This window comes from Bos indicus x Bos taurus, chromosome 17 (assembly GCF_003369695.1).
Source record: "Bos indicus x Bos taurus breed Angus x Brahman F1 hybrid chromosome 17, Bos_hybrid_MaternalHap_v2.0, whole genome shotgun sequence".
Classification (NCBI taxonomy): domain Eukaryota; kingdom Metazoa; phylum Chordata; class Mammalia; order Artiodactyla; family Bovidae; genus Bos; species Bos indicus x Bos taurus.
In genome coordinates, this window is record NC_040092.1 from 6,899,331 (window position 1) to 6,918,649 (window position 19,319).

At 51.2% G+C, this 19,319-nt stretch overlaps 1 protein-coding gene across 3 annotated transcripts in view; it reads right to left on the minus strand.

The window, feature by feature from the left end:
• SEZ6L (seizure related 6 homolog like) overlaps window positions 1-18,003 on the minus strand; it is a 191,487-nt gene extending 173,484 nt beyond the window's left edge. For all 3 annotated transcript variants that reach the window (XM_027566454.1, XM_027566453.1, XM_027566452.1), the window contains exon 1: window positions 17,675-18,003. In XM_027566454.1, coding sequence (XP_027422255.1) covers window positions 17,675-17,768 — 94 coding nt within the window. In that variant the 5' untranslated portion in view covers window positions 17,769-18,003. The remainder of the gene's footprint in view (window positions 1-17,674) is intronic.
• Window positions 18,004-19,319: the final 1,316 nt, after the last annotated feature.

Here is a 19,319-nt window from a genome sequence, read left to right on the forward strand (position 1 = left end):
GGAGGTTTGAAACACAGCTGAAGGGTCAAGGGCTGAGAATCCTGTGGACTTCTGAGCAGGCTCAGAGCATCAGTCTCCCTTCCATGGTGCTTGGAGAGACTGTGCTTGGAGGGGTGGGTTGCACTGGATGGAACTTAAATGGTTCCAAACCTTACAAAGGAGGCAGGAAACAGGTGAGCCTGTCTCATGGTGGGGAGAGAGGAAGTGGGATGAATCGCCCCCTCTCCAGCCCTGTCTGTAAGGGTTTCCTAAAGAATCCTTCACTTTATCAACAGCTTTGGAAACCAGATCAGGCCATCCCCCAGCTCACAGTGGCTTCCAAGCATGGGAGAATAAATCCCCAACACCTCTTGGCCGCCCTCCCTGCACTGTAGGTTCTGGCCCCACCACCTCCTAACGCCCTGTGCCCACTTTCTTCTCTTGTTCTCAACACTCTGGCCACTAAGGCTTTTGCTTGCTCTCTGAATGCCCCCAAACTCTGGCAACTTACCCTGGCCAAGCTCAGAGCTGGATCCTAACATATCACTGGATCAGCCTGGGCTCCGCAAGAGCAGAAGTGGGTGAGAGGGCTGACGGCAGAGGTAATTCATGTCAGGGAGGTCGGCCCAGTGCACGGCAAACCTGGGTCTGGTGCACAGGAGGCTGGGTGTGATTGATCCCCTGCTCCACGGGGCACATTTATTTGGCTCATTAAAGGAGTTAACTAGATTTCCAGAAAGAGAGGAGCTGGGAGACCAGGACTGCCCCTGGGGAGGGAACACAGAGTAGGTTCCCACCTCTACTCGTGCATCAGAGAGACGCAGTGGATTCATTTAAAAGTCCTTCAGACACAAATAGAAATCCCAGCTCGGGGTCTTTCTAGAGCTATGTGACCTTGAGCAAGTCCCTGACCCCCTCCAAGCCTCAGTGGCAACTGCTGTAAAGTGGGCATAATAGTCTATAACATACACGGGTCCACGATGGGGCCTTAAATGAGATAAGGCGAGTAGAGGTCATAGCGTGTGCCTGGCAGGTAAGTGGTCAGCATAATTATCATGAACAAAGGCATCATTAAAGGTCATGGTTTGGGGTCAAATAACCTGAGCACACTTTACTGGTGCATCAGAAATCTGTAGATATAGTGAGGTAGCGCTTCCAAGGAATTAAGCAGCGGTGTAGGCCAAGTATTTGTCTTTAAAAGCTCCCCATGGGATTTTAACTCCCGTTTAAGTCCATTTTGGAAACTACTGATTGAGTCCAGGCCACTAGATTTAGAGATGCAGAAACTGAGGTCCAGAGAGGGAGAGCGATGGGCCCAAGGTCACACAGCACATCTCCACACACACACGCTCAGCTCCAGAGTGCAGCTCTCCGACTCCTGGCTGGCTGGGCTTTCTGCTAGTCCATGCCAAGAAGTTATGTTAGGGCTAGGGTACCTGGTTGTGTCTAAGCCCCCAAGGGCAGTGTGAGGGATCCGCTCTTGGCTTATACTCTTTAGAAGTTAGACATGCTCTCAGAGTCCTCAGCTCCTATTTTAAGTATACAGCGCCCCGGAGAACATCTAAAGTTATTTGGAAACTCTTTGTCTTGTTTATCATCACACACTGGCAAGCTGAATCTTTTCTCCCCCATGGCTGGGCTGGGCCATCCCTTTCACCCCCTCGTGCAAATAATGAGTGATGGCTGCAGAGGAGGCAGCCCACCCAGCACACGGGCCGTTCACGGATGCCTGATGGAGCAATGAATGAATGAATGAATGTGCCGAATCAGGGAATAAATGAATGATCACCGAGAGTAAGTTCCTTGAGGGCTGGTACTGTTGGTTTTTGTTCCAGGGCCTGGAGCGGAGCCTACCCAGTAGATACTCATTAAATATTTGCTGTCATGGTTGAATCAAGTGAATTTCCAGCACCTCAGTGGGAAAGACAGATGCCTAAACAAAAACCAAGAATAGTACAGGCTTATTCCGTCAGCAGGGGTGCCAGCCTGAGGCCTTGGCACTGGCAGAGAGAGAGGCGGCAGAGAGGAGGCATCAGAGAAAGGACCCCAGAAGTGGGTACAGGGTATCGAGAGTGGGGAGGCAGCCAGCAAAAGACAGTCTATCTCGGATTAATTCTGGGCCTTGTTCCAATTACAGCAAAGGGACCCAAGAAGTAGAAAAGCAAGTCACACACCAATGTGGGAAGCATGGTGCCCTGCTGTAAGAATTCAAATTGTATACGCTGGGACTTCCCTGGTGGTCCAGGGGTTAGATTCTGTGCTTCCACTGCAGGCGGTGGGGGTTTGATCCCTGGTTGGGGAACTAAGATCCTGCATGGTACACAGCGTAGCAAAAGTAAAAACAAAAACAGTGGATATGCTTAAATTGAAACCAATGGGCCGGTTGTCTGCCAAAATTTCAGTGTCAGGAAAAACCAAGGCCGAGAAACCATTTCTTACATGAAAAATAGGGCTCATTTTCAATATCACTAGGCTCTCGAAGTTGTTTGTGGCTATCTAATACGATAATGGGTACTCTCTGCCACATGTGCACAAGTAAATGACTATGTTTATTACTACTTAAAATAAAACTAGTCCAGGACCTGAAAGGGGTAATTTGTTTGCAGCCAAACCTCATGAACTGATTGTCCAAGTTTATGTTTTATGGAAATAGTGGGTATCCAATTTACGTATGTACTTTCAGGTGTGTCTATGTGATTCTCTGCAATTCGGGATGTATTTTTCCACATGCAAAAGAGAATGTGGTGCCCACGGAGTTGCTGTAAGTGAAATCAGTGATGTTGCTCTCAGTACATCCTGATGGAGGTCTCTCGTCTGTATCTATGAAGTCCGGGATGGTTCTTGAAAGTTCTCTTCGAGTGGCACACTTTTGTGTTTCATGGAAGAGCACCCACTAATTTTTTTTGTTTGTTTTTTGTTTTTTTTTCTAGAAATGAGGGTAGGTGATACCAGGGCATTTTGCTTTGTGCAGATACTAGCCAGGAATGACAGGCAGCAGCCCTGGGAATTCACAGCTCCCAGGCCTGGTCCCTTGGGGAGAACCTCCCGCTCGCCTGGAAATCATCAGGTCAGCCCAAGAGAGGATGGAGGAGAGAAGAAAAAACTTGTATTTTTCTGAGTTACACCTGAGTTTGAAGAATGGTCAGCTGTTAAACTCTTTGAAGGCAAGATTATGTTTTATTCATCTATCTCTAGTCTGTGCCAAGTACCTGGTACAGAGAAGGAGGTCTTGCAGGATTCCCTGCAAGCCACAGCAGGGATTCCCTGTTAGGGCATTAGAGGAGCTTGTTTCCTTCTCAGCCTTTCCAGAGATCTACTTTAGAAATAGGGAAGGGGCATAGTGGAGAGACAGACAGAAAAGACACAGACTGTGCCCTCTGTAAGCCCCTGATGGCAAGGGGGTCCATGGAGGACCAGGCCATGCCCACCTGGTTCCTCATCTGGGGTTCTGTGGCTGATCTGAAGTGAACTTTGTACATAAAACACTAGCCAGGGAGTGATGGCTTCACCCACCTGGATCCCTGCATTCTTCATAGAACCTCAATTTTATGAAATAAGATGATAAAATATCTTACATTGGGGAGCAGCATTTAGGTTCGGCTATTGTAAAGTCAATATACCTCTGTGAATGAATTCCCCTAAAACGTTTTATCTGTGGGGTTCAGGCAATTGTGAATTCTGTTCCTGCTGGTAGTTATATACAAGTCCCTCTTCCTCTGTTGAGACTCTTGGGAAAGGTCATTCATTCATTTATTCATCAGATCAGATCAGATCAGTCACTCAGTCGTGTCCGACTCTTTGCGACCCCATGAATCGCAGCCATATCTAAATCGAGTGCATAATTTGCTTCAGGCACTGTGCTACGTCTTGATGGACAATTCTTTATTTCAAGTAGATGAAAAGCTTTTTTCCACAAAGCACAAACAACCTTCCGTGGGTATGCACCCAGAAGTGATGAAACTGGGTTTCAGACTCTAGTCTCTCTGACCCTAAACTCTGAGCTCTTGGCCACTGCCCTACAGCCAACAAGCACCAGCTGATGGCCCGATGTGCCATGCTCAGATGTCATTGACACAGACTTGAGGAGTTCTTAGTCTGGGAGGCAGACAACCATGCCTTAGCAGGCATGCTGATACTAAGCATTTCCTGCACACTAATTAAGAAGAATTCCACTTCAGCAGTCATTCAACCAACAAGTTTGCGTTTATTGAACTTCTGTTTACTGGAGATGGACTGTTGAGTGGTGGGGACTGAGACAGAAATATGATCTATTCCCTGCCTTGGAGGACCTCATTGTCCAGGAGAGGAGAGAGGCTTCCCAGTGCTTGCATCTGTGGGGAAGCGACTGATGATGGCCCATCTATGTATCCCACAACCAGACACCTGCTGTGTCCTGACACAAGTCTAGGTCCTGAGCTCGGAATCACTCCCTGTGGGTACACACTATAGTGCATCCTTTTGACTTTTCTGTGATATCAACTGTAGGTCTAATGCAGGAGATGTAAGAGATGCTGGTTTGATCCCTGAATCAGGAAGATCCCCCGGAGGAGGGCATGGCAACCCACTCCAGTATTCTTGCCTGGAGAATCCCATGGACAGAGGAGCCTGGTGGGCTAGAGTCCATGGGGTCACAAAGAGTGAGACACGGCTGAAGCAACTCAGCACACCTGCAATGTAGGTCTAGACACATGTTTAATTAATAAGGATGATATATGTTACATATTGGAGAAGGCAATGGCACCCCACTCCAGTACTCTTGCCTGGAAAATCCCATGGATGGAGGAGCCTGGTAGGCTGAAGTCCATGGGGTCGCTGAGGGTCGGACACGACTGAGCGACTTCACTTTCACTTTTCACTTTCATGCATTGGAGAAGGAAATGGCAACCCACTCCAGTGTTCTTGCCTGGAGAATCCCAGGGACGGGGGAGCCTGGAAGGCTGCCGTCTGTGGGGTCGCACAGAGTCGGACACGACTGAAGCGACTTAGCAGCAGCAGCATGTTATATATATTATACATGTTCCTACATTACTCAGCTCCTACCATGGGAGCCAAGTTATTCAGTTATTCTACAAGTTATTCAGAATTAACTCTTGGCTCCTCACTACAATCCTATGATATGGGTCCTCCTGCCATGCTCACTTCACAGTTGAGGAAACAGACCTAGAGAAGTTAAATTACTTGCCTGAACTTACAAAACTGGCTGAACGGGAGAGGCCTGAGGCTTTTTTGAAAAAACAACCACAACAAAAAGTTATTTCTAACTCCAACGCAAGTGAAAGTATGCAAATTAGCTCCAGCACATCATCTTTTATTTATGCCATAAATTAGGCAAATTTCCCTTCCAAAGCCCTGGAAAATGAGGCCTGATTCCACATATTTTGCATTCATTTCCAAGGTGGCTGGCCCCCAGTTAGCTTTACAACTTGGTAAACCTGCTTTAAAGTGGGGCACGGAGGTGCAGGCCTGATCAGCGGTCCAGGGAACGAGGAGTAGGAGGCGCACTGGTCCTCTCCCTGGGCAAATCGCTTTATCGTTTGGGGGTGCACGTCCACTTCCAAGGCTGCCGTGTACAGTTGCATAGGTCGTGCACTGCTTAACTTCAGGGGAGGTTTCACATACACTGCAGTGTGACTAGCTCCTCCTGCAGTTGTGCAGGTAAGCGGTCCTCTGCATTGCATTCTCACAATCCACCCTGTGGAGGGAGGCAGAGGAAGCACCATGTTCGCGTTCGACAGATGGAAACCGAAGCTTAAGTTGATGAGAGCACTCCCTCCAGCATCCCATGATGACACATAAATGGCAGAGCCGGGGTCCACGTCCAGGCCTAACACGGGGCTGAGCTCACCAGTCTCAGAAAGTTCCCCCTGAAAACAGTTCTTTTAAGCTCTTCCTCCCCATTTCCGTAATGTTAAAGCTTTGGAGAGAACCAACCTACAATAGCTGTGTTACTGAAACCACGCTTAGAACCACATCCTGTTTCCCCACTGGCCTCCGACATTGCTGTGCTTCTGAAGGCCCGGTTGTCATTCCGGAGATGGCCTTTCACGGGAACGGGCAGGGCTCCTGGGACCCGATCTCGAAGCTTCTCTTCACTTGCTACCTTAGTCTGATTTCCAAAGAGAATGAGGGTCACGTTAAATACCTGAAAGTGAAAGTGTTGGTCACTCGGTCGTGAACACTCCTTGCGACCCCGTGGTCTGTAGCCCACCAGGCTCCTCTGCCCATGGGGTGCTCCAGGCGAGAATACTAGAGTGGGTTGCCATTTCCTTCTCCAGGTGATCTTCCTGATCCAGGGATCAAACCCGAGTGTCCTGCATTGCAGGTGGATTCTTTACCCTCTGAGCTACCAATATACCCATTTGTGAGAATCCATCTCATTGACTTAGATCATTCTTTCCTAAGTTTACCCAAATGTGAAGATTGTGCATTTCCTACAAATGCCCTTCCTTGTGCTCCCCAAATTTGAGCCATTCATGGCCGAAGAATGCCTTTCTTTCTCTCTTTCTTCGTTTTTTCCTTCCTTTCTCCCCTCCTATCTTCCTCTCACTCCTCTACTCACCAGAACATCTGAGAATAGAGAGAGAACCCCTGGCCCCCAGGGCCTCACTGTCCAGTGAGGGGGCGCAGACAAACCACAGACGCTCAGGACACACTGATTCTCTCGAGCTCTCTGGAATGTGTTTGTCAGTGAGGCCTCCGCTTGATGAATATGGATGTGCGGCAAACGAGTTCCAGAGCCACATCTTCGCAATTAGAAGGGCTGAAGAAGCAGCAGTTGAGGCCAGCGGAGCAAGTGTGTGAAATGTCATTAGCGGCGATTACTCAACCCCAAGTGAAGACCTGAATGGCTCAGGGTTATGCCTCATGCAAGCTTATCACCCCAGCGCGCACGACTGGATCAAACACACACAGCCAAACCTACTGCCTGAGCAGGACAAGCCACGTTCCTCTTAAGAACCTGAACCGGGAAACACGAAGAAGCTGGGTGCTAGCGGTATGTCTACACTGCCAGGACCCAGTACCGTCCACCAGAGCTTTCGGTCAAGATGGAAACATTCTCTCTCCATGCCATCCAATAAGGGCAGCCACTGGCCACGCATGGCTACTGAGTGCCTGAGATGTGGCTACCAGGACTGAGACAGTCACATTCTAATTTGATTTATTTTAATGAATTCAAATCTAAAATTAGATAGCCACACATGACTAATGGCCTCCACAGGAGGCAATGCATCTGTAGAGTATGAGCTGGAAGAAAGGTGGGCATGAGCTGCTGTATCCGCCCACCACAATCTCACCTCCAGCCCCAGGGATGATCCCTGGGGTCTTACTCGCCCAAAGCCGGCCCTGACCACATCAGCTATGCCTCCTGTGACCCTTCCCTGACTCTCTCCACCCCAGGCCCCACCCCTGCTGGGTTGCTCAATCAGCCAGCCTCTACAACCCGTGGTGAGAGACAGAAAGCCCAGAGTTGCACCTGGCCTGGGACCTGCATCTCTGAGCCTCCCTGGCTAGCTCTTGCTTGCCTGACTCCAGCCGTCTGCTTAGATGTTTCCACTGTGAAGCCACGATGGTCCGCGTGTCAGTGGAGGTGATGAGGGAACTGGACAGCGTGTGAGCAGAAGGGGACACAGGCAGTGGAGGGGCAATAGATGTACAGAGAACGGCAGATGCCGTGAAAGAGAAACGGACAGGGGAGCCAGGCCCTGGAGCATCCCTGGTCCATTATCTGAGGTATCTTTTGAGCAAGTCTTCTTGTTCTCAAACTATCCTGAACAAGTCTTTGATCTTTACAGCCCAAAGAAGTTGTGGTTCCTCTCCTGGAAGCCAGCCCGGATCTGGGAATTTGAGAATCAGCTCAGAGCAACAGCGGCAAGAAGGCATCACCGTCATTTCAGAGCGAGGCGGCTTGTCTGAGACCACGCAGGTGGGAAGGGATACCTGACTGCAGAGCCTGTGCTATTTCACTTCACTGCCTTGCCCAGTGGGGCTCTTGATCTTGGGCCAGTGCCTCGTTTCAGCTGAACTCACTGATTTACCAGCTAAGCTTTGGCACGTGCCTACCCCCAAGCTAGGAATGGGTGAGACCAGACAAGGAAACTGTCACCCAAGAGCTCAAACCCATTCTTCTTGCCTCTACAACTTGTCACAAGCTCCAGCTCCCATGTATTACACTGCATCTGCCCTCCTAGCTCTCATCTCCAGCCCCTGGATCATCTCTGGGATCCCAGTTGCCCAAGGCTGGCCCTGACCACATCAGTTCTGCCTCCTGTGGCCCCTCCCTGGCTCTCTCCACCCCACAGCCCTGCTGGGTTCCTCAACCAGCCAGTCTCTACAACCCGTGGTGAGAGCGAGGAAGCCCAGGAGGGGCACCTGGCCTGGGACCCGCGTCTCTGGCTGCCCTGGCTTGCTCCTGCTCGCTTGACTGGAGCCATCTGCTTGGATGGCCCCCTTCCCAGGTGCAAGCTGGTTCACTGGTGCCTCAAGATTCAGGTGCCAAGTCAGCAGAGGAGGAGGAAGCTACAGTTTGATTTCAGCTTCTGCTGAAGCTCCGTTCATGCAGTCATTCTGCCATGGCCACATAAGATAAATATCCAATGTGAGTAACGGAGGCTACTGTTTTACCAGACACATGCTTTCATAGCCTCATCTCTCTGGGTCTCAGAACATACACTTGAGAAGAGCTGGGATTCTGTGGTTCTTAAAAAAGGGAGAGAGTCAGTTTAGAATGGGAGTAAGGGGCTTCCCTGATGACTCAGTGGTAAAGAGTCTGCCCGCCAATGCAGGAGACACGGTTCAGTCCCTGGTCTGAGAAGATCCTACATGATGCAAAGAAACTAAACCCGTGGTGTGCAAGTTGTCCGGTCGTACTTGACTCTTTGTGACCCATGAACTGTACAGTCCATGGAGTTCTCCAGGCCAGAATTCTGGAGCGGGTAGCCTTTCCCTTCTCCAGGGGATCTTCACAACCCAGGGATCGAACTCAGGTCTCCCACATTGCAGGCGGATTCTTTACCAATGGGTTCTTTACCAGCTGAGCCACAAGGGAAGCCCAACTAAACCTGTGTGCCACAGCTAGTGAGCCTGTCCTCGGAGCCTGGGAGCTGTAACTGCTGAAGCCTGGCGTGCTCTAGAGCCTGTGTCCACAGCAAGAGAAGCCACCACAACGAGAAGCCCACACGCTGCAACTAGAGAGCAGCCCCTGCTCGCCGCAACGAGGGGAAGTCTGCACAGCAGCGAAGACCCAGCACAGCCAAACACAAATAATTAAAAAATAAAAAAGAATGGGAGTGAGAAGAAAGGAGTCAGAGGTTCCAGCTCCAGCCCCGCCACTCACTTGCAGTGGGACCTTGCGTAAGTCAGGCCCTTTTTGTCTTTGAGTCTCTTTCCTCAGTAAAATGAAAACATCAGGAAGAGGATTAAGGCAGGTGGGGGAGCTTGAAGAACTGCTTCGATCTGAAGAATATCACAGACCCCAGGAAGCGTAGCTTATTAACTTCTTTTGCAGAGCATCTCTGTACCAAGCCCCACTCCACCCCCGCCCCGATCCTCGAGAAGCAGGCGGAGAATAGACCGTCACCCCCAGTAAAGGCTCGGTGCTGGCTCAGAGTGACAGAGCAGTTTGTTCAAGGTCACATATCTAATGGAAAGCAACAGAGTCAAACCCAGGTTGTTCTGACTCTGGAGTCTGGGTTTTCATTCACTTTGCTACTTTTTCTGTTTTCAGCCAGGCATTTGCTGTTTTCACAGCTGAAAGATACTAGAGAAGGCAGATTCTATAACAGCCCTTGTGGTGTCCAGGAAGTTCCTAACATGAAATGAGCTAAGGCAAGGGGTTAATCATTGCATCCGATATTCCCTTTGGAAAGAAAGGTGCCCTCAGCAAGCGTTCAATGAGTGGCCCATCTCGTGGCCCTGTGTCTGCGCAAAGGTTATTTTCTCCTCTTTACACAATTTCTCTCCATCCTCATCTTCTAATTTTTCTTCCCCCCTTTTCCTCTTTGTAGAATTCTTCAGTGAGTTCACATCTATTATCTCATTGATTTTCCTCATGGCAATCCTATGAGGTAGACACTATTATCAGCCTCATTTTTCAGGGGAGGAACCAAGTCTTTGCTGCCAAAGACCACACAGATGTAGGAGAACGAGTCGGGAGTTAAATTCAGATCTCAAGATTCTACCACCTCATCACTAAGATTAAGATGAAAGGTAATTTAACAGAGTAAATGTGTTTGCACTTACACTGGGTTAGATGCAGACTATGAGAGATTCAGCTGAGGTTTTTGAAAAGTGGCTCAGACAGTAAAGAATCTGCCTGCAATGCAGGAGACCCAGTGTCAATCCTTGGTCAGGAAGATCCTCTGTAGAAGGCGATGGCCACCCAACTCCAGTATTCTTGCTTGAAGAATTCCATGGAGAGAGGAGCCTGGTGGGCCACAGTACATGGGGTCACAGAGAATTGGGCATGATTGAGTGACACACTTCCACTTCAAGAGAGATATGGATGAGTATGATTCAGCTCAGGTGTTTGAAAAGGTTATTGTCTAGTGGGAAGGAGGTGTGTAAATTGGTGACTCATTGGAGCATGAGTTACCAGGAATAAGGGAACAGAATATGTTGGTGGGGGAGACAGAAGATCATTCATAACTGGTGTAAAGAGGAGAGAGACAAGGGATGGTCTTATAGAAAAAGATAATTAGGGACTGGGTTTTGAAGGATGAATAGAAGTTCACCAAGTGAACAATACTAGCAGTAATGGCAACTTTTTATTGAGTGCTTGCTCAATACACATATCTACATATGTGTATTCTTAACCATCTTGCAAGGGAGACATGATCCTCCCATTCTATGAATCAGGCCAGAGTAGTTTCAGAACACTAAAGCAAATAGCTTAGATCATGCCGCTAAATCAGCCAGCTGGGGATTTAATCTGGTCCTCTCTGAACTCCTCCAAATGCCTAGGATGACAGCACAGGTTGAGGAAAAGCATGAGGCAAAAATGAAGGGTGGCTTTACCTAGAAGCCATCAGAGTGGGCAGAGAAGGTTAGGATGGACTGTTTCTCCTCTCTGTGATCTGCTGTGAAACACCTGGCACCCGCCCCTGGGTTAGAAAACATCTCTCCTCCTGGAGGCCAAGCTGCCTTGATTTCTGGGTTTGCATCAGCTCTTGATGTAGCCATTGCTATGGGATACCTATACGCTAGCACCCTAGTATTTAGAACAAACTCGTGCTTCAGAATCAACCAGTCTTGGGTTTGAATCCTGACCGTATCACTCATTTGCATGACACCTTGAGCAGCTCCATCATCGTTGCCATGACACCTGTACCTTTCTAAGAATCAGTTTCCTCGTCGGTAACATCTAGTTAGCAATACCATCTGATAAGGTTGGGAGAGGATCAACTGAGTGAATAAAGAGTAAGGACACGGATGATCCTCTGGCACAGAGCTGCCCACACTCAGTGGCAAACAAAAATGTTGTAGTTAGTAATTCTCTTATAAAAAGCCCAGGAAGAAACACACGGGGGTGTTTGGAGTCTTTCGTGCCAGCACCCACCTCACTGAAGCTTTGCTTTTCTGGCATGCATGAAGCATCTTGCCTCCCGTGTCTCATCCAGCCCCTTGAGGACAGCGTTGTATATGGGGTAGTGATCCATTTTACAGATGGGAAAATTGAGGCTCACAGCCAGGAGATGCCTGAGCCCAGGTCCTGAACTCAGGGGCTTACAGAAACCAGTCTTCTACACTGTGAGTTGTCCATGACTGATTGAGTGGCCTATGAACATGAGAAAATACAAACAGCCAAAATTTCAAAAGCAACCAATGAACCAGCCGTATCACTCAGCTTCTTTCATGAAGTCTCCTTCCCCTTCCTGGGAACGAATAACCCTTATGCTTTTTTTTTTTTTTTTTAAGAACTGTTAAGTGCTCGAGAAAGCTCTAGTTGATTTTGGCTTCTGTCATGTCAGTCTTTGAAGTTGGGTGAGGTGGAGGTTGGGTCCATGCAGCCTGGCTGCACACTGATGGTGAAGGAATCTGTACACATTTCACTTGGAAATATAGCAGGACCTAGCTTGGAAGGTGCTATGCCCTGCAGTCAAGCCCACAAACTCAGCAGTTGGGTACCTCTAGGACTTCCTTCGTGGTCCAGTGTTCGAGACTCCATGCTTCCACCTCAGGGGGCATGGGTTCGATCCCTGGTCAGGGAACTAAGATCCCACATGCTTCATGGCACAGGCAGAAAAAAAGAAAGGAACTCTACACCACAACAAATCCTATGTCTGCACCTTCTAGCTGACAACTGTGAGCTTCCAGAACAGATCGCAGCTTCTCTAAGCTTTGGTTTCCTCATCTACACAGTGCAGAGAAACGGTGATGATTAAATAAAATAACCCATGTAAGGGCCGAACATATGTCAAGTACTCATTAGATATAAAGGCAGTGAATTAATTGCCTACACATTCATTGCAGCCTCCTTCACTTTACCACTCACTTCAATTTGACCAGTTTTACTCCTGTGCTTACAACATGCCAGAAATTGTGTAGCCAGAGGACAGACACCCCCCCCACACACACCTGAAAAGTATGTATCAGCCTCTCCCAGGAGTCCACAGAACCAGCACGTTAGCTGGGGGAACGGCAGCAAGAGGCAGTCGTGGGGGACGGGGTTCTAAAGGCTTCTGGCTCAGGCTTGGGTCTGACGCCAGATTACAACCACTTCTTGGCTTTGTGACTTTTGACTCATTGCTTAACCTCTCTGTGCCTCTCTCTCCTTGGTCAGGAAGTAAGGATAATGACGGCATCTATCTCTTGGGGCTGTTGTGAGTATGCTCGGAACAAACCTCCACAAACCAGTTATCACCAGGCTCGGAAGGAAATCAACACTCCTTAAATGCTGTGTTCCTCACTGACACAGACCCAGTCAATTACGTCACTCTGGTCCATTGACTTCACCCCGACACGTCAGCCTTTGAGCCTCTCCTAAAGGCAGCCAGTCCTCTCCCGACCCCCACCGTCACCACCAAAGGGCTTGGGAAGGACAGTAACCAGAGGATTATGTGAATATGCAAGTTCCCCCCGGAAGCAGTGTTTACCCAGGGCTGTGCGCTGTTGCCTGTACTCAGCGTCTGGGCCTGGCTGTCTTCGGAGAGGAGTCCCTCGATGTCATCACAGCCTCTAGTGGACAACAGCAGACACTGTGGCTTGTGGCCTTTTGTTCCAGCTCTCAGCCCCTCGGCAGTGGAGTCTAAGGGAGTGCAAGGAGGGTGGGCAGGTCCCAGGATCTTTCTGGGCTTCTCACGTGTGAGCGTGTGTGCGTGTCTGCCTCCCTACCCCACCCGCTCACTCCTGTTTTCCCTGATTCCACAGGTGTGTGACGTGTTCCGAAAGCGAAGCCTTCCTCAGGATCGTCACTGCCCCATCGTAGAAATCTCCCATGCGGCTGCTGATACTTGGACCAGCTCAGATCCTGCCAGCTCAGGGAAGACCTCACCAGCTGCCTCTGGCCAGAATGAAACATGCCCACCTGTGATATCTCTGCACTCAGATTTACCCCCCACCCTTGACTCCCAAGCGCACATCATGTGGCTAGGACGCTGGTGATTTACCTGCAGGTCTTTCTTGCTAGGCTACCATTACCCGGATAGCGGCCTCATCCCATCATTCCATGTCTCCGGCACCCCACGCAGGGCCTGCTACATGCCGAGAGTGCTCCTATATCTGTGGCTCAGTCGCTCAGTCGTGCCTGACTGTGACCACATAGGCGGTAGCCCGCTAGGCTCCTCTGTCCATGGAATTTTTCAGGCAAGGATACTGGTGTGCGTTGCCATTTCCTTCTCCAGGGGATCTTCCTGACCCAAGGATCCAACCCGTGTCTCCTGCACTGGCAGGTGGCTTCTTTACCACTGAGCCACCTGGGAAGCCCATGTAGAAAGTGCTTAGTAGATGTTGAATGAATGGACGGATAACTGGATTTTCCAGAAGACTCTCTCCTTAGGTCTTCTTTCCAACCACTCTTCTGCCATCCTATATCTTTGGTATAATGAACTCTGCTTCTTGGTGGTAATATTGAGGTTCAGAGAGTTATAGGAAGAGAGTTTGAAAAGTCTGCACCATGTGATGAAAATTTCTCACCTGGGGCTACTCCTTACCCTACCTCCAACCATCTACTTGGGACTAAATTATGCGGGTGTTTATGTCAACGTTTCCTTCACACCAGCCTCAAGGATCTGCTTTGGAGTGGCAGCGTGGTCTTTGGAAAGGAGGGAAGAAAAGAGAGTAAGCATTACTTGAGTACCTACTGTGTGCCAGGAGCTTTACAGGCATACGTGTTATGAAGTCACAGCAACCGTCCTTCTAGTCTGGGAACATTAATCCCCATGCCACCCCCACCCCACAGGTGGCGGAGCGGGGGCACCCTTCACCATTGAAGACAGCACATGAGCAACGAAGCTGGACCTGACCCAGGCCACTCCGACCGCAAAGCCATGTACTTCTTTTCCAGAACTGTTTAAATCTAATTGCAGGGTCCAATCCAGTCAGACTCCTCAGAGGCACCATGCTGTGGCCTCTTCGATGTTTTTGCAACTTAGCTCCATGAAGGAAACCACAAACTCATATAAAAAAGGCAACTGGACTCTGTATTCTAACGATGCCTTCCTTGGAGCATTCTCTCTCCTTATTTTCACCTTTCTTTCCTCTTTATTCACTGCATATGTCAAGTGCCATCAAATAATTTCTCTCATGGAAACAGGAGAGCTCCATTCTACTGACCTTTGGCACTGCACACGCTTGGTGGTTCCAAAGGTCAGAATTCGCCTCGTCTGCCCTCAATCACCAACTGTAGCTTTGAGCGCCCCTAGTGGAAGTCTGTGCCAATAGCATGTCGCAGAAATTGTGGACCAAACATGTGGACCAATAAATTGAGCCCTTTGGAATCACTTTTTGAGTAACAGGAATGAACTTGTGAGCAAAACTAGAAAACAAGCCATTCTGATCAGGAAAAATCCCTTTGCTCTGGAGGAGGAAAGAGAGGAATGTAACATTATTTTCCTAACATCCAGCTGAGCCATACGAACACAAGAATCGTCAGGCTTTGAGGAGGTGGCCCCAGGAAGGGGCCGTTCACACTCCACAGGCCAAAAAAAGAGAAAAGCCATTCCATAATGAAAATAGTCTTTAAGTGAATCTAACAACGGTGTACATTAGAGACTGGAGGAAGCAGCAATTTTGAGTCTTACTAAGTAATACAGAATTTACATTATTAATTCAAGGAAAATGAAAAGAAATTACACTCAGCTCTGCAGTCTTAGCACGTAGTTACAATTATTCCCCATGTGCATATCTTAGACAATAAGAAGCCTCTTCAAAAACAAGTTACACTTTATACTTATTCATGCCTCACAGCAAAATGGCCCAGAGAATCACGTGACCCGCATAAGAATTTAGCAACAAGTTTCTTTCAAGTACTGTATTTACAAATCTCCTCACTGCACAAAAAACAGAAGGACTGGCTTGCAACCCCGAGTTAGATGAATGGTTCTCCAGCTGACATTAGTGGAAGTTGGGCTCCACGTTAAAAACAGAATGTATTGGGGGAGGTCAGTTGCTTCCAAATTCTAACTGGCTACCCTCCCTCCCTTCTTATGACTCAGAGTCTTAGAGTCAGAACCACACTGTTATTAATGAGCCTTCTGAAGTAGTACACCGGTTGACTTTAATTTGGCAATGACCTGAAGTTAATGAAAAATATATGCTGGCTAGCTATAGAGTCGAGCAGTTGGAAAAATAATATAAAATGTCTTAAAAATTAAAACACGCACACACATTTTGTGAGTGAAGCCAGGGGAGGAGGCAGGATATAAAATCCTTGCCTTGGATGACGATTCAATATGTACCATTAAGACTTTTTTTTTTTTTTTTCCTGGAGGGGGATATGTTTTAGAGTGCGTCCTCAGAGGTAGAATGACTTTAGAAAAGCCAGCCAGCAAGCTTCCCATTCTTTTTTGTGTGTGTGTTAGTCACAACACAGATTCAAAAAGGGGGATGAGGGAGAGAGAGAGATCTGGACTCCGTTCAAGGCCACCAAGCCATTGTTGGAAAAGACAGCTAATTAAGGAAGGGCATGAGGTGGTGGAAACGATTTATTTAAGCCAGTTCTCTTCCCCCCATCCTTCCCAAAGAAACTGTCCAGAACTGGTGTAAATTGTGAATATTACTGCCTCATAAAAGGGGGGTTCTTTAATGATATGCTTTGTTAAACAAAAGGTGATGAATTATTTCCTTCGCTCTGTGCTCTGGGCTCCACGTTTACAGAGGAGGGGGTGGGGGTAAAATGCCTGATTTATGCTGAGGAGGGCACTCCAGGCTGTGGGGAAGAGTTGAAGAGGAGAAGACCCAGAAACAGTGCCCAGGAGCGCAGAGCTGTCCACGGCCTTTGGTGCTGAAACCAGGTGTGTGCGCCCGGGGTGTTCAGAACGCCCCAGGGAGAAAGGGCAGCGTCTGCCCCCTGGTTCAGGTTCTAGACGGCCCAAACCAGACAAGGGGATCGAGATGGACAGAGTGTGCGCCATCCGGCTTGTCTTCAGCCTGGGCAGACCCTGCAGACTGCCTGCTCTTTCCCGCCCGAGTTACTGGGAACGGGGGAGTTGGACCTTTCAAGAGGGGAGTTCTACCAAGGCTCCCCTCCCCTCTGGGGTCACCAAGTGGCCTGATCAAACCCGCGAACGCTCCTGGGGTTAGCTTTGAATGAGTTAGGCGCTGTACTCGCCTCTATCTCAGCTCCCCCTCCCCAACCATCCGCTACAACTTTCCCAGTGGGCGCTCAGCCGGGTGGAGGAGAGGCTGCGGCTCCAGGTCTGGGAAGGAGGAGCGACCATTCTCCCCTTTCCAACCTGCAAGCACGTGCTGGGTGAAACTAGAAAGCCCTCCCCCTCCCCCAACCCCCAATTGAAAATAGTGCTCAGAGACGCCGGGCTGTTAAAGGGAGAAAAGGACGGGGGTGGGGGAGTCGCTCAGGTTCCCGCCTGTGATCTAAGATCTCCTCTCCCTCCCTCGCTAAGTTCGGAGAGCCCGGAGCCCCCCTCCACCGGCCTCCAGGCGAAGGCCACACCCAAGTTCTGCTTCCAGACACTTGGTTGGGATCGGTCCAGGGACCCAGGCCCCCGGGGGCAGCCTAAACCGAAAGAAAGCACGGGGTCCCACAGTGGGAGGGCGCGGCCCGGGAACGACCCCCAGGCGCACTGTTTAAATCCATCCCTCAGTTGCACGGCAGGTCAGCTACCCCCTTCTCGTCCTCTCCCCGAAAGGGTGAGAATTATCTGGCACCCGGCCCCGGGGGTGCGGTTTGCAGTGAGCTCCGGGAATGTGGGGGATTGAAGGCGACCCCACTCCAAGGAGACTCTCTGGGACTGCAAAGGGGAGTGAGCCCCGGAGCCAGGGAGGCAGGCAGGGAGCCCGCGGCCGAGGCAGGAGAGCGCCCGAGTCCTTCAGACACGTCCCCGCCTCCACACTCCCAGCAACACGGCCCAAGGGGACGCGGTGCCCAGCCCCGAATGTAGGCAGCCGCCCCCTGCTCCGCAGCCCAGCCGATGAGGGGCGAGTCCTCCGGATCAGCCAGGACGAGCCCCCCCACCCCGCAGCCGCCCAGTACTCGCGGCAACTTTGCCCCCTCCCCCGCCCCGCCCCTCCGGGCGCTTACCTCCCGCTGGAGCCGCCGCGGGGCTGCCCAGGAGCAGGGCGAGGAGCAGCGCGATCCCGCCGGGTCCCGCGGCTGCCGGCCGGGCCGCGGGCATCGTGGCTGCGGGGCGCTCGGAGCCGCGGGCTGAGGGGCGGGCGGACGGCGCGGGAGCCGGGGAAGGAGGGAGGGGGCGAGCGAGGAAGGGAAGGAGGCGGCAGCCGCGGGAAGGGGGCCGCGGGCCGGGGCAGCCGCCGGAGCCCCCCGGAGCGGACGCGCGCTCAGCCCGGCGATCGCTCTGGCCGAGCTGCGCCGGGCGCGGGCGGGCGAGTGAGGAGGAGCCGGCGAGCGAGCGAGCGAACGAGCGAGGAGCGGGCGGGAGGAGGGAGGGGGCTGGGGCCGATTCGGTGCCGAGCGAGCGCGGGCAGGAAGGGAGGGGGCGGGCGGGCCCCGGGTGCCAGCCTCCTCCCCTGGCCGCCGGCCCGTCGGCCCTGCAAAGTTTGACGCCGGTTCCCCTGGCGTCCTGGGGGCCGAGCGTTTCCTCTCGTTGGATGCTCCGGCAGCCCTCCGCGGGCACGGCCAAGCTGAAGAGCGTCCGGACCATTTCCCAGACGGTGAGATGGAGGCCTCCGAGCTGAGCGCAACCCTCAGCCTGCGCTGCAGCCTAGAGTCTTTTCCATGGCTTACTCTTTCGGACAGATCCCAGTTTCAGCTCTCTCGGCCCCAGTCAGCTCTGTTCCCTGACCGCCCTGCGTGTTTCCAAAGTGAAGTCCCCATAACCTAGAAAGTCTCCGACTCTGGGGACCTGATGAGAGCTGTCAATCTCCCGGCACGGTGCAAAGGACCGCAAAACCGTGCATCCCCGACCCGAGGGCTTCCCACACCTCGGAAGCCCAAGCTGGGACTGCAAGTTACAATGTATGCACGCTCTCATCCAGGCACCTCGCTCAGGTTCCTCTCGCTAAGGGGGCTCCGAAGCCGCCGAGGCTTCCTCAGCTCAGTCCCTTCCCCGCGAAGCTGGCGTCCAAGGCCTTCCCTCATCCCTGTGCTCCTGACCAGCCCTGATTCTCACAACTTGTCTTTTCTCCGCAAATTGAGGTGACGAAGGGAGACGGGCAGAGGCTTAGCTGCACCCAGGCGGGGCACAGGCGTGCACCCACTCCTGAAAACTGTGCAGACCACCTTTGCAGATCCCCAGTCAGTTCCCAGGGCCTTGCACCCAGTTTAGAGGCGCTCCCTTTCCCTCCCCCCATCCACCTTGCCACACTGTGGCCGCTGTTGCAGCCTGAGCAGGCAGAGGGAGACAGATGGAGAGAAGGTTGCAGGCAGCCGTGGGGAGGGATGTGTCTTCAGCAGAGTGGAGGAGCTGGGAGTCCCTGTAAGGAAAGAGTGGGGGAGGACGGCAGGGGAGAGGGGAGCACTCTGGTCCAGGTTTCCCAAATACCCTCCCCACCCAAAGCTTCCCGAGTCATGCATGCCTTTGGTCCTCTTGTACAGGGTCCTCACTAGCGGTCCAGGTCTCCATCAGGTTCTGGGGGTGTGTGTGTAGAGAACCCCCCAATAAAACCCAGTCCTTGGCTGCAAGAAGTTTCCGTTCCTGGCAGTAAAGCCAAGTGGTTTTGATAAAAGAGGGAGGCTGAAGCACACGGCGCCCAGGAGCTGATTTCTC